This window comes from Trichogramma pretiosum, unplaced genomic scaffold, assembly GCF_000599845.2.
Source record: "Trichogramma pretiosum strain Unisexual culture from Peru unplaced genomic scaffold, Tpre_2.0 scaffold11, whole genome shotgun sequence".
Classification (NCBI taxonomy): Eukaryota; Metazoa; Arthropoda; class Insecta; order Hymenoptera; family Trichogrammatidae; genus Trichogramma; species Trichogramma pretiosum.
In genome coordinates, this window is record NW_019641702.1 from 1,553,992 (window position 1) to 1,569,761 (window position 15,770).

General features: G+C 38.3%; 1 protein-coding gene across 1 annotated transcript in view; it reads right to left on the minus strand.

Annotated features, from left to right (window-relative positions):
• The window catches only part of LOC106653854, a 72,970-nt gene that overhangs the window by 42,857 nt on the left and 14,343 nt on the right, over positions 1-15,770 (minus strand). Inside the window, exon 3 of the mRNA XM_014373448.2 lies at positions 13,814-13,946. Within this exon, the coding sequence (XP_014228934.1) occupies positions 13,814-13,946 (133 nt within the window). The remainder of the gene's footprint in view (positions 1-13,813; positions 13,947-15,770) is intronic.

The window sequence follows — 15,770 nt, forward strand, 5'->3', positions numbered from 1 at the left end:
TGAAATTGAAAGGAGCATCAGAAATGCGCAAGGGAGAGCGAGCGAGCGAGCGAGCACGAAAGAAAAGGAGAGAAAGAGTGTATAGAATTCAAATTTAATTAAAAGACTTGCGGGTAAAACGTTTCACTTGTATCGAAAGCTTGCGGCAGGAGAAATCGTTTAAATGTTCCGCGCTTGAGTACTTACCTATACCTACTTTACAGCTTATTTGAACTCGCAGTGACGCGATCGATGCCTTTTATGTGAGTAGAGAACGGAGAGAGAGAGAGAGAAGGAAAGTGCCGTAAAAGGCAAGCGCGAGCGACTGCACAGCTGACCGGAAAAAGAAATGCATTAATCTAATGCATTGCGGAAGGTCTGATATGACTGCAAAAGCTATCACTCATTGATAGTTTTTACGGGCTGCTCTGGACGTCTTGCGTCGCTGTATAGTTAAAGGGTGAAACTAGTTTTTTTTACAAACGAATATTTTTTATGAAAAATGTATCATGTTCGTGTTAAAGTAGCCTTTGAATTCAATTTTACTCATGCAAAGAAACAGTTTTTCAAACTTATTCATTTTTACTTTACGTAATGGAAGATTGATAAAAAGTACATTTTATTAAATGAAAATATTTTTAGTAATAGCATTACTTTCAAGTATTTAGTATCTTATCATTTGCACAAGTACATCACTGCACAAAACTAAAGGACGTACTAAAATCTTACTGAGCTCGCAAAGTCTCATAGTTTATGGGCTGTTTCGAATAGGTAAAGTATTCTCGCGATGAGAAATTTATTGTTGCACGATTCTTCCTAAGCCATGCATGTATATATATTTACGATATGGACCATCTTAAGCCTCGACGAGCGTTTACTTCTCGTATTACTTTGGCTGAATTCCCAATGTAAATTCGATGTTCACGTTTTTCCTCGCCGATACCGAATTTATGGCTGTAATGTCGTTCTGCTCTCGAGAACATAATGTGTTGCTACTTGGCAAATAGATGTGTAAGGTACGCGTCAGCGATAAAATTTCTGAAAGTACGCATAGATCAAAAAAGTTCAGCATGAGTAATTTTTTAGAAGAAAATCTCAAGTTTGACAAAATATTTCAGCACACATTTTTCAAGTATTGTTATACATGCATAAAATACTTGGCCTAAGTCGTTGATATTTGTTTTACTAATAAACAAAATTCGTTTCATTTTGAAAGACCGAATCTCTTTTTTTAAAGCCTCACATTTGAAGATACTTAAAAGCCTCAGATATAGTTTTATGAAATGATGTGAAGTAATTAAAAGACTGTTTATTCATAAGTGTGATTAGCGTTACAAAATACTACGTTTCTAAACTACGCAAATTTTAAGAAATATACTTTTTCAGGTTCATTCGTACAGCTATTTATGAAAGGAAAAGATATAACATTGTAGAGGGTGCTAACAGCAGCTAAGAGTAAACTCTAGCGTAGAGCACACGAATTACAGTTACTGAATGTAATTCAAGTAAGAAGAGAAATATAGAAAAAATCGAGAGACTTTTTTATACATTCTTACATCATTACGGGGAACGCATATAATACACATAGTATGGGATGGTGCGATGCAGAATGCAATAATTAAATTTTCTCTGCAATTACTCTCATTTTTTGCAAGATATGTGCATACTTGTACGGCTCTATTTAATCTCGAGCATGTCTCGTCTTCGACACTAGAGGTTTTTTTTTTTTTTTAATGTATACAAAAAAAGCGTCGTGCAATTGCACGTGTGCTTAAAAGCCCTCTCCGCTAGGTTGTGAAGAAAAAAGCTCTAGTTTTACCTTTTTTACGTCGGGGATAAAACAAGGGTGAAATGTTCACGAGGTGACGACGGCAGAATAACCGAACAAACGAAAATCCAAGAGAGAAATAACTAGGTGTAAAAGAGACAAATGAGAGGGAAAGAGCGAAGGGGAGAGAGAGAGTAGCCTTTTTGGTGGGAAGCGTCGACGCCGTAGAATAGTAATTTCATTAACAATGTCCACGCGAGTGTTCTAATTTCCCGGCGATTCCGCTTTACACCGACGAGCTGCCTCGAGCTTTACGTATATACGCTAAAAATTAACCGATGTCTGCGGCGATGACACATTCGTCAACCTCAATTGCGAGCAATTTCTTTTAATCTACACGCTTGGTAGGTATATGGCGCGTTCGCTGTCATGCGCGAATAAGAACGCGCTTTGCTCTCTGCTCCGCTCTATCCCTCTCTTTCTTCACTCTGCTGGAATGACTTTTTCAATGGACCGATTGATTGAAAGCTTCCATGGAAATGCGGAGGAAAAAGGCACGAACATCGATGAGTAGTACCACTGTTTCATGATGACACGATTTCATTCCGCATAAATAAGGGAAAATATTCGTATTTGCTCTTGCTAGGCACTACTTGAAAAAGTATTTTGCATTTTCAACACTCCCTCACGCACATACTCTCTCTCTCTCTCTCTCTCTCTCTCTTTCCCTCTCGCTCTACTCGGTACTTCATGTAGAATCCCTGCGCGTCAAGCAGACGTGCTAGGAAATATTTTTATGAATGAATTGTGACTCGGTGGAGCTTTGTATATGTATGGCTGTTTTGGAAAAAATGTTATCCTCGGGAAATGTGCAACTCTAGTCGCAGCACTCACATGAAAATCTGACACCTCTATTGTATTTTTCATCCAAATTTACTTCAGCGCTAGAAAAAAGTTATTATTTATTTTGTTTCGTAAGCTATGTTTTAGGTGTGAGTCCGTGATTTTCGCGATAGTTTTTACTCGAAATTAAGTATTCATAATCAAGCAAAAATTAATAATTAATATAAATATTAAACTAAATTAAATTTTGTGTTTTATTTATGTCCTGTTTATATCATTAACTATTAATGTTTTATGAGAAGCAAAATAAATTTTGATAGAAAGATTAATAACATTCTCTTGATTAGAGATTAAATATTTACTTTGTTAGGTCCACAATTACGCGTCTTGGCGAGCTTTACATCAGAAGGGAAGATCAAATAATAGCATACGGATAGTGCATCGTCATTGTCCTATACGGTACACCAGAAATCCCCTTTACGTCCACGTCAAATAGACTCGAGTTTGCCTGACCAAGATCGGGCTGTTTTCGGAGTCAAAAGCAAACACATCGAATCTCCAATCGATGCAGTTGAGAACGTTTCTCGACCCTCCCCCCTCTGACCGGTTGAAAATATAATAAAGAATCTATTTTGTCACGGCGAACTTTGATAATTGCGCGTCGCGCAGTTGTGGAAAAAATAAAAGGTGCGAATTCGAGCATACAACAGAATGAATAGGAAGACGGTGGCATGGGGGGAGCGGACTGGGATATTCGTGCGGACTCACGATTGAAGCGGCAGATTTATACAAACGGCAGGTCGTTAGTCGTCGATAATTGCGTTTGCGGCAGAAAAGCTGTCGTCTCGTCTCTTTTGTCATCGAATAAACATAAAGTTTATGTATACTTCATTCAGTATTATCGTGCAGGCTCTCTGCCTCACTGCCGACGAGAGCCCCTTTCGAAAAGGATGTATGTATGAGACGCTGGGGCGTCGTTATATAGCTGTTGCGCAGACTGGCATGGCACCGCAGCAGCTCTAAACGTTTTAAGCGTTAAAAACTTTTCCAAGGCGCGTGCAGTGCTTAACTTTTTGCATAAAATTAAAGTTCTTGCACGCGCCGCGCACAATTGTGGTTTAACGCGCGCGCGCCCGGCACTGCAACAACGGAGGAGCCGCGCGACGCGCATTTTTTTTCTGCCTTTCTTTTCATTTCACATTGAACTCCACAAATGGCTTTCTTTCCTCTGCCGCCGCCACCACTGCTGCTGCTGCTGTCGCTATGCAGCTGCACATCTCGACTGCTCTCTGCGTATATATCTGCGAGGGCGCACGCACTGCACAACCGTTTTCCATTCGCGTGTCATATTATTTTCTTTCGCTTTGCCGTTCTGCGCGGCGGCTGCCGCGCCGCTGCTGATGCTGATGCTGCTGCTGCTGCTGAATATACATATAACTTCGGAAACACACCGTGCGGCGAGAGGAAGTGAAAAAAAAATACAATTTACCACCTGCACGCTAACTTTCATTTCCAATCCTGATGTTTAAGCGAGTTTCTACGACTTTCCGCTAAAGTAGATTTAAACGTCTAACCCTGTTTACCCTTTTTCCTCTGATTTTATGCTTTTCAATACACGCTTGATGAGTGTACAATTTTTAATACAGCCGAATCAATGTCTCGCACGAGGAGAGGTCGACCTCGCGTAATCGGTATATTTTTTTTGGCATCGACTGATTACGTACCGCATAAAATACATGCCACTTTTTTGTTCCTACTCAACACTTGCCACTCCCAAACTATATGACCACGTTGTCGTCGTCGTCGTCGCCGTGAACTTTTTCTTCTTCCTCTTTTCGCAAAGATGCCAACGCCGTTCAGCGTGTGTGCGTGCAGTGATTTTCTTCCTCAAAGTAATCTCTTTTGCGTCGTACTCCAAGGCGACGACGACGCGCGTCCGGTGAAAAATTTTTGCTCATTCTGCACTTTTTTACCGGGCACGTCTTAAGCTGCTGCTGTTCTTATTTTTTTTCTACAAATATATACGTAGGCGCTTAAAGGGATGACGGTGTGTGCAGTTGAAGCGTTTGTTACACGCAACGTAACTCACGTTTTATTTATTTTTTTCAACTATAATTTCTTTTGTATTCTTCACCAGACAAAATTGATTGAAGGATTCAATACGGTGGGGCATGCTTCTTTACAATTTATATCACTTTCGTACGATATGATAAAAAATGAGGATTTTCGTAATTTTTAAAACAAATAAATCGAGATTTTCATGTTCAATGTGTATCTTCACTTCGTTTTATTACACTCTCATGATATTCAAAACGACACTTTGCTAGCCTAAAAAAGTAAGCGAGTTTGCAGAGAAGCTTACGGGGATAAAAAATGTGTGAAATAAATCCTTCCCATTGATAACGTTAAATTGCGCATGTAAAATATATTGTAATGCGAACATTTTGGTTAGTCAGTGGTTTCAAATTTGCGGTAATAAAATTGATATGTGAAGTCTGCGAAAATGATTAAGATAAATATATGCAAGCGTAGTTTATTACAGCGAATAAAGTTTTTATTTGGAATAGCCAAATATTTTATTTGTTAGATTACTATCATTTTGAATAGAGAAAATTTTACCTGATAATTTCTTCTTTGCATTTTTTTCATACATATAACTTTTCTCCGTATGTCAATTGAATCATTTTTCAATATTCTACAAATCGTTAGATGGCCTCAAAAACCGCCTATTTCTATCTCAGAATTTTTTCTTTGCACTTTTTTTATACAAATACAAGTCATATCCGAATCTTCGTTCTCACGCGGCATTTTCCGTTGCGATTTTTTATTCCTGCCTGTTATTGATTATTCTAAGAGGTAAACGTTAGCGAATTGTACTGTACGTTGATTATGTGCCTGCATGTATTTATAAATATGCTTACTCGCAGCGAATATAATGCATGAAGAAAGGTAAAATATTGCTCCAAGCATCTAAACTGCAAAATTTAAACGAGTAAATTGAAATGCTTCGCGACAATTTCTCTCAACAATGAAGCGTCGAATATATTAAAGCAACCAATGTTGCTATTCGTCTGGAGCAGGCTTTCTTGTCTTATGAATAAAACAATTGCCGAGACTTTACGTGCGCGCGTGAAGGTATTGTGTATATTATGTATTCGCTGGCAGCCAACTATTTTACCTGCAGCTCATTCTGAATTCTTCTGCTTCTGGCTTTAGTCACTCTTGCAAGAAGTTTATATACATTGTCAATTTGTACTCGCGTATAAACATATGCTGGTTTTACAAGTCGAAACTTTGGCCTCCTCCTTTTGGATTCGTATCTCTCTAATTGAGAAAACGATGGGTAAGCCATGGCTAAAGGCAAGCAAGAATAAGGCAGTCAGATCGGTGCGGCTGGCTGCGGCTATATAGACGTATAGTTGGCTTTGCCGCGTGTCGTGTGGATTTTGCAAAATCAAAAATTGAAAACTTCTCGGGGCTGACTGCGTAAAACCAGCAGCAGCAGCAGCAGCGACGAGGTTGGCTGGCAGTCGCGCGGTAGCACCTTTCTCCTATGAGAACAAACAATTGCAGCGCCTCGCTACAAATGTATAACTGCGAATTTTCAATTCAATTCAATTTGCGCACCGTTGCTGCTATTCATTGCTCCTACAGAGACCCACACGCATACACGTGTCGGGCTGTACGTAAACGCGTGTATTTGCGCATTTTACTATACACGAGTCAGAATTAATTCTTTTGTTGTGAAATAAGTGCGTAAATACAATTCAAAAGAACGTGAGACGCTTGAATTATTGAAGGATAAAATTAATTGTGATTCAATTTTTTTTCTCATTCATTCAATTTTTATTGACTAATTATTTAAAATAATATCAAAGTGCTGTGCGCTGTACGAAAGTGTGACGTTTTTTAAGCATTTTATGGTTATATAATTAACTATCCACGTTTTTTTTTTTATTCAATGAATATCATTTTTACTATAAAAAATACGTATAAACTATACTATTTAGACACAGTTTCAATAGTTATTCTTTATTTTCTAGATTTGAGATGTAAAATGTCAATTAAATTGAATTTATTAATTGTTACGTAGTTAGACGGTATTCATTTCAAAAACTCGATTTTGAGGTTGAGCTTAGGAGTTATTACGGAGTTATGCTAAGGATATATTAAACAATTTTAATCGCGCCTTTGACTTATATAATTATTTTGACTTTATCACTTGCAGTTTTCCAGATTAGAGCGTACTCGCCATCTAGCGGTGGAAGCTTCAAGTAGTTTATCATACTCAAAGCGATTGAAAACTGGTCTAAATTTTTTTATACTAATGATTCGCCATTTTCAATACGTCTAAAATGCCCTGGATACTTTTAACATAATTGTAACGGTAAATTATAAAAAACAAGCTAATTAAGGGTAATGTAATTTGAAACATTTTCAATAGTTATTTTTTATTCGGGGTATTATATAAATTTAATATTTTGTTGATAAATATTGCCATTTAGAATGATAGCCGCTATTCAAAAACATAGCCGACATAAAGCTTGCATTCGAGCACTTTCTCGATTCCTTTTACACCTCACTCGCAAACCCTGAAGCGGCTTTACTTGCTCGAATCGCTTTTAATCGCAAAATGACATATCACCGATATGAACCGGATATGTTAGGTGGCTCTCTCTCTACTTGCCTCATCCTCTTTACATATGCTTTTCAAAGCATCCTGTGTGCCCACACATACGCAAGTACCAGTTGCAATAGCACCACCACCAGACCCATACATATATTTTGCAACATTTATATGCATATATACGCACCAGGATCGCGATTGCAATTTGGCTTTCTCTCTAACTCAACTCTATACCATCTTTATTAGGCAATTCTCGTTGGGGTAGAGAGATCGCGTGTACAAGTGCGCACACCAGCGGTATGTGTGCCTCAGGGAACGATATATATACGTCTGCTACACGCTTGGGCATATGTATGTATATAGGAGATACGTATATACATCGAGCGGCTTTTCTGTTTTCGCAGCGCCCGGCACAGAGCGAGACACGTCGACGTTTGCATTCGGCCGCACTGTAGGCGCGTATATGTACATGCATTCGCTGCTGGTTCTGCTGCACACACACACACACACACACACACACGCACATACGGATATCTGCATATGAGTCGCTATTAATTTGGCGGTTCGACTGTAAAATTCGTTGGGACACTTCACTTTGTTACGTATAGCTGGTTATGCTAGTAGCGCTACTGCCACTGCCACTCTGCGTTTCGAGTGGCTATAATCTTTTTAAATCGAAAATTTTTTAATTCAATTTAGTCGTCGATGGTTTTGCGAATGATTGAATTATCATTTCGCGAGCATTTCGAGCGACGCGTAATATTCATCAAGAGGTTGAAAGTCACAAGTCGAGTGCTCGAGTGCGGGAGTGAAAAGAAGCGATATTGGATGAAAATCGCAACGATCTATCAGCTTTATAGACACACTTTATAGGCACACACACGCGCATTCCGCACATTGCCCCGCACACACGCGCACTCGCGCGACTGCAAGCTCGGGTATAACGAGTCGCATCGAAATCCGAGATAATCACTCTTTGCAGAGAGAAAAGGTTATTCATGAGCATGTGTGTGTGTATATAGGCCAGGCGCAGCGCAGCGCGCGGCAAGACTTATATACTCGTGTGCACTTGACAGCGCCGCGCGTATATACGCGTGGTTAAGCCACGCGATGTGCATCGAGAGACTTTCAAGTGTCCTGGAGCGCAACGCGAGCTTGGCTTTGTTGTATCGCGCTTATTAATTCAAACGAGAACTCGCTCACCCTCGATACACACTTATCGAGTGTTATTGCCTACACATACGTCGCGAATGTGCAAAAAATCGAGAAACTTTTTAAATCGATCGATCAATTTGAGCCTTGCAATCTTTCGACGCCCTATGATTTTAAGTTAATTTTCGCTCGCGTCGATTAAAAAAACGTCAAAAGTTCGGCAGTCGATGCGGCAGTAGTATCCCAGTTCGTCAAAGCATTATATCCGGCATTCGCGGTATAAAAGGCAAAAAGTATTAGTTCGTAATTGGCGTATTGTGTTATATACGCATTTTTGCCGTAGTTGTCGCACAAAAAGCTCGCTCGGTGCTTCGTGGGCCCATCACGGAATACCCATTGATTTTCCAAACCAATGAACTAGACAATTGCTGTTCGTGGGTATATGACGAATATCCGTGTGGAACGAGAGAACTCAAAAAATCATAGGAATTAAATGTTTATCATTATTGACTTTTTTCAGGCATGCGCCACAAGATGAAAAGTCGCCTTTTCAAACGGTGAATAAATTCAATTCTCCAATGTTAAAATATACTCGATTGTCAAATCAAATTCAAAAATATTATTGTTGATGGAGTGGTAATTATTTAATGCACTAATTAAAATGGAAGGTACCCTTACGAAATTGAAGCTAATAATGGAATATCGTAATTAAATTAGTACAGTGTAGTTAAAGTTTGTTGTATTTCAATTTTGTTATCAAAATAAAATTATTTAAAATCTCTTTTTTCAATTCTATACATCTATTAACTTTACAATAGTAATATAATTCATAAAAAATTGCACATTTTAACAAAATCCAATGACGAAGTTCAAAAGTATCAGTTGTATCAGGTGAATCTGTTTCAGTCAAAATAATTTTACGACCCTTTCTTTCTAATATAGACACAATTTTCTTTGCGGCTCTCTATTATTTTCGTCCCAGTGAAGTTGCTAAAACAAGTATGGATTATTATAGAAGTCATTGTTTGATATGAAAAAACGATACAAGAAAGACGCCAGCTGCATTTATTGTCAGGCATTGATAATCATTCTATTGGGTAGTTCTGGTATCAAATGGAAATATTAAAAATCTTTTATGAATTCAAATAATTGAAAACTCGTTCAAAACATTCACAATCGTTAAAATAGACCAAGATTCAGTCTCAGCTCGATTCATTTCTGTAAGCTCATAATCTCATCGAAATTTATGTCATCGTTCGTAGTAATTATGATATCGCCTAATATTTTAATTTTTAATATCGTTACACGGAAAAAGTGTGAACATTTCTAGAGTACTTGACACGCTTCGTTAATAGTTGGTCTCGTTGCTGAAAGTAATTTCTCTCTAATTTTTTTGCAGGTCAGCGTACATAAAATGCGTGAAAAAGTTCATCTACGGTTGCTTCATAGTACCCGATTCAATTAGGCAAAAACAACACACCGTTGGTCATATAACTGTAGATAAAGATTAAGTGCCGCGAGGCACACGTTATTATTTCATCGTATGTTTTCAACCTACTGTAATTTTACCTGTACGCTTTATCTTCGAAGTTCACCAAAAAGAACCAACTTGAAAACAAAAATATTAAATTCAACTTGAATTGTTTTAACGTTTTCAGAGAGCTGCAGGTGCCGGGCAGAAAAACACTGGAAAACTGAACGTATAAAATGTACTTTGGTATATTCTGAAGGTTTTTCGCATCCGGAAAAAGTTGTAGTTTCAATACTTGAAACGTTTTGTAAAATACTTATGCTTACTTTCGAGAAGCTAAGTAATAGAAGAACAGCAAGAAAAAATAAGTATTACCAATTGACAAATATTTTATGAATTCAACATTACAGATGTCGATATAGAAATATAGAAAATTCGTGTAAAAATGTAGAACTCGAAAGAAAAAAAGAAGATTTATAAGAATCTTTGTTAAATAAGTAGAGCTCGAGTCGATGATATCTTTTTTTTTTGTTGTAACTTTTCTTTAAAGTAATAAAGACTTGGACTATCTTTATTTTCTTCTATAATAGTATAAATTACCACATCACAGAGGAGCTTTTACAAAAACATACATTTATCTTTGTACATAACATAAACAGTTACGGGCAGCTTTTACGCCCGTAGAAGGGATTTTAAGGAATTTTGCGGATGCGGCATGTTTCTTCATGGGCGTATTTAGCTTTGTATAATACTATACCGCTACCACCACTACTAAACTGCCTGTACTCACAAAGGAAACTCGGCATTTGTGTCTGTGTGTATTTGCTAACTTCTCTCTCAGTCGTTTACCGTGCTCAGCAGATACTCGCGCACATATACACACACTCATATATATTCTTGTGCGTACCCGCGCGCGAAGGTAGTGTAGCACACACCGCAGCAGTCGTGTAGGACAGCGATACATGGATTACTATACATACGCGGCATACATACATATATGCACACAACTGTAAACTGTGGCATCGCCTGTAATACCGAAGCACACACGTTCACGATAAATAAGACAAGTGCTCGCAATTCTCCTCTTTATATACTATACAAACCCACAACGGTAATGTATACGTATATGTGCTTGCTGGCGCCTTTTTTTTTGAGCTTTCGGAAAATTTTTCGTTCTCATTCAAGTTGAGATGTCGCAGATAGCTCTTGCCTGTCAGATTTCTTTAGATACAAATGCAAAGAGTTACTGTCAACTAAATAAAATTTTTTTATTTTATCTCAGTAATGTCACTTAGCTATAGAGTATTGATGGATTTATTGATAAATAAGAAAGAAAGTTAGGAAATTAAATATTTTTCAAAAGAGATTCGTTTGTTTCGAGTTTATTCAAAGTATGCAAGTTTAAAGATAGTATCAATGTTAACTGTATAATATAGAGTTAATACAAATGGCCACTTTTAACCCATGTAGAAATACTTAACTTTTTATGGTTAATTTTTGGCCAATCTTCTTTTAGATTCCTTTTTTAAATCCTCTTGTAGAAAGTATACGAAAAGAAGTGTCGAAAGTTAATGAGCGTTTTAATTGATTGATAGAATGGTGATGCAGAATATATCATTTGTTGTCTATTAACAATGTGGTGTGTTTTGATTAATTTCCTATAGGAAACATTAGCGAGTCACGGAAAAAAAGATGTAGACTTAGAAGCGCACGACAGTACCTGCACCTATTGATAATATTTCTCATAAAATTATCCGTAATTTCTTCGTATGACAGTACAAAAACCGTACTTTGACTTATAGAATTATTTTTACTTTACCACTTGCAGATTCACAGAAAAAAGTACTCGCCATCATTGGCCAGTGGAGGCGATTTGGAAACGCACTATCGTATTCAAAGGGATTGAAATCTGGTCTAAATATTTTAAAACAATTAAATTGTCATTTTTCGTTCATTTGAAGTTCACTTAATATTTGTACATTTAAACATTTTTTAAATGGTCTTGTTCAAGTTCAAAGGCCACAATTAATTTGGAGCATTGTTGACAGGAAAGCTTCTTTTGTGTATTTGTACTCATGAATTAAATAATAAAACAACCTTTACGTATCTGAGTTGCATAATTGCACTTGAGTAACTGCAACGTTTGAACATTAGTAAACGAATACGATACCAAGATAAATATAATTATCATTTCAATAATTCTTTACAAACCAAAAATATTATTTGATCGAACTTGATGATGAGTAAATTTGAAGTAACATTTGCATATTGATTATGAGCATCAATCATTAGGCAAATGAAAACGAACAGTCGACTCGTTGTTTCACAGTTTTTGCAAAGTTGGCAAATCTTTCAATGACTTTCAAATTCGTTATTTCCTTTCAAAAATGTGCAATTTAAATTGTACAGTTACAATAAACTCGCGCGCAAAAGTAGTCTGAAATCTCATCAATGTCTCTTTAAATGCCTTAATGGTCGAATCAAGCTCCGAATTCTGGAAACGTACCGAAGCAGCGCCCCACAGCCAGCATCGGCAGCAGCAGCAGCAGCAGCGACAGTGCCACGATACGTCACCACCGAAGAGAACACAATAGGCACGATAATTCACGCGTTCGCCTGCATAATGTTACCCGCGTACCACTGCTGCCGTTCCTTCAATACGAAGCGCGAATATCGTATAAGCCGCAGTTTCGCCGCGCGGGCGCGCGCATACACACACGTACAGAGAGACATGCGCTGCACATCCACACACACGACACATGCACGCACTGCTCCTCACGTGTGATTGCTTCCTTTCGTGTATACTATATGTGGGTGTGCGCTGTTGTTTGCTTCTGCAGAGTAGGAGACGTCTCTATTTTCTCGTGCGCATATACACGTACACGTACTAGCTTACGTTTGTAGCAGTCAATCCTCGAACTCGGGGATAAAATACCCGGGGAACATAATGCAAAACTCGTACACGTATGTGTGGCTGCTCGGGCGAGCATAAGATACGATAGCGTCAGCAACTTCACGGCTGCGCTCGAGAGAGAAAAGAGCTTTTTTTCCATTTTGCGCAGCCTATCCGTATATAGAATGGACTGGGGATGTTAAAGCTGAGGATGCCGCATTGAAACGGCAAAATAAGCCGGGTGATGCATTGTTTATTGAAAGTGAACGCAGGACAGGTCAGTGAATGTATTGTTGTATAGGAGCGCGCAGCTCGGTTATGCTCCGAGCATCGAGCAAGTACATAGAAGTAGGCGATAATAACGATACGTACAGTCCGTGCCGTGATTATCCGAGTAGCTTATTATGCTCTTCTAATCATTCGGAAAGTATAGGGTCTATACATAGCGCGCAGGTACGGACTAACTCCGGCGAGCTCTTGGCCTTGTAGCGAAATACTTGAGGGATTTCGAACAATCTCTCTCTCGCTGCGGCCGTTGTAGCTGGCTCGCGCGTGCATATACGGCCATGATAATGGCGATATGCCATGGGCTAAGCCGATCGATGAATTTACTCGGCTCGCCCGAATGTACTGCGTGGATAAAAGTGATCATTGTGTGCGTGCGCGAGTTTAATGTATTCTCTCTCTCTCTCTCTCTCTTTCTCGGCCCACTTGGCTGTATAATGAGTGCCCTGTTGGATAATACTGTCACGATGATGGGAAGCTTTTAAGCCCATCGCGCGCCAACGGCTATGTACGCGCTGTTTTTTGATGACTCTGGGATATTCTGTTTTATTTAGATTTTAATGCGTCGGCGAGGTAAGCGTTAGCGAGCGACCGAGAGAATCATCCATGTTTGCGTTAACACTGCTATATACAGCGAAGATATTTCTTTGCTTTTTAAATCATTTTTATTACTGCTTTAATTTTCCGAAGTCAGAATTGTATTCAACGCGTATAAATACGATAGCAAAGCAAAGATATTTTTATGCTAAAATCGCTGGGAAGATAGGGATTTTATTTATCGGATATAAAACTCACCTGTAGACTGGCTCGCGGGTGGAGTCTTTGAACCAGAGCACCATCGTCACGGAGTCGTTGCTCTCTTGGGGTTGTATATCGCATGGAAGAGTAGCCGTTTGACCTCCCACTCCTTGCACCGCAATGGTACGTACTGCAATGAAGAAGAAATATAATCAAAATTACTATGTCCATCCACTTTCTGTTTATTTATGTAATTACATCAGAATAGTAATGTGATTTTAGTGTTTTTCTGATTTATGACATAAATGTAATTCATGTGAAAATAGTCAACTGGCTCTAACTCAATGATTGCATTCCATTCTAATTGTTTTCTTTGAAAAAAAAGAACAGGACCCCTGCATCAATCTATTTGACGTTCTTCCCAATGCATATCAGAAAGCAGGTAAAAAACCAATGCCATAGAGCTCGTTGGAATGTTCAATTAAAAAGATAAAACAGCGAAGTGTGCGGGGGGATGCACGTATGAATGCGCGCGCAAGTGTCTAAATCACTTACACACTCTCTCTCTCTTCTCGAGGAAATGCAATTTTGCTGTTCAAGTCCGTTCGAGCGTAGCTTCAAGTTAACAAAGCTCGGCCTTGCGTGCAATAGCTCGGCTCTTATACAGGGTGGGGAATAAATATGGAAACCCCTGGAAATTTCGCAGAATAAGTTGGGAAAAAAAATCAAAAACCTTATATCCGACGTATTTTTTCACGGGGAATCCAATGGTGACCTTGAATTTGACCTTGAACACGACCTTCGAGCTCCAGTGACCCAAAAATCGATTTTTCAAATGTAACCCCCATTTTTTATTGCAGATTTGAAAAGAACACAAAATTTCACGTCAAAATGTATGTTTTGTTTTTTTTTTCAAGGTCATTTTAAGGGCGTTACAGACGCAAATAAAACCCAAATTTAACCTAAAATTAAGTTCAAATAAGGGCTTTTTTTCTCATTGTACCGCCTCCTAAATGACCTTAAAAAAAAAAACAAAACATACATTTTGACGTGAAATTTTGTGCTCTTTTCAAATCTGTTATAAAAAATGGGGGTCACCGTGCGAATAATCGATTTTTGGTTCACTGTAGAGTATAGGTTATGTTCAAGGTCAAATTGAAGGTCACCATTGAAAAGAGTGGAAAATTTTACGTGAAAATATGTATTTTGTTTTTTTTTTCAAGGTCATTTTAGAGGCAGTACAATTAGAAAAAAAGCCCTTACTTGAACTTAATTTTAGGTTAAATTGGGGTTTTATTTGCGTCTCTAACGCCCTTAAAATGACCTTGAAAAAAAAAACAAAACATACATTTTGACGTGAAATTTTGTGCTTTTTTCAAATCTGCAATAAAAAATGGGGGTTACATTTGAAAAATCGATTTTTGGGTCGCTGGAGCTTGAAGGTCGTGTTCAAGGTCAAATTCAAGGTCACCATTGGATTCCCCGTGAAAAAATACGTCGGATATAAGGTTTTTGATTTTTTTTCCCAACTTATTCTGCGAAATTTCCAGGGGTTTCCATATTTATTCCCCACCCTGTATAAAGTTATAATAACGTGTACTCATATACACGCACGTATAGTCGTGCGCTGCAGCCACACGCGTGCGGTACTTTTATTAAAATTCACACACCTCACTTATGCCAAAACAAGCAAAAGTGTTTCACGACGACGGCTGCTGCTGCTAGAATTTGCATTTTTTTTATAGTGCAAAAATTGTACATACACTTGAAAGAATTTCGACTTCCACGGATTCGTTCGTAACGCTGGACGCAAAATTAAAATGATTTACTGCACGCAAAACGCAGGTATACACAGTGTGTGTATTACACACACCACACAGATTTAGATTATATCGGCGTTCGAGTTTCGATTTCAACAGTACTTGTTTCCGAGCTATTTCACGTGCAGAGGCTCATAAATCGACAAATCAAATCGTAACGTTAGCCATTACGCAATTGCGAGCCGAGGCAGCAG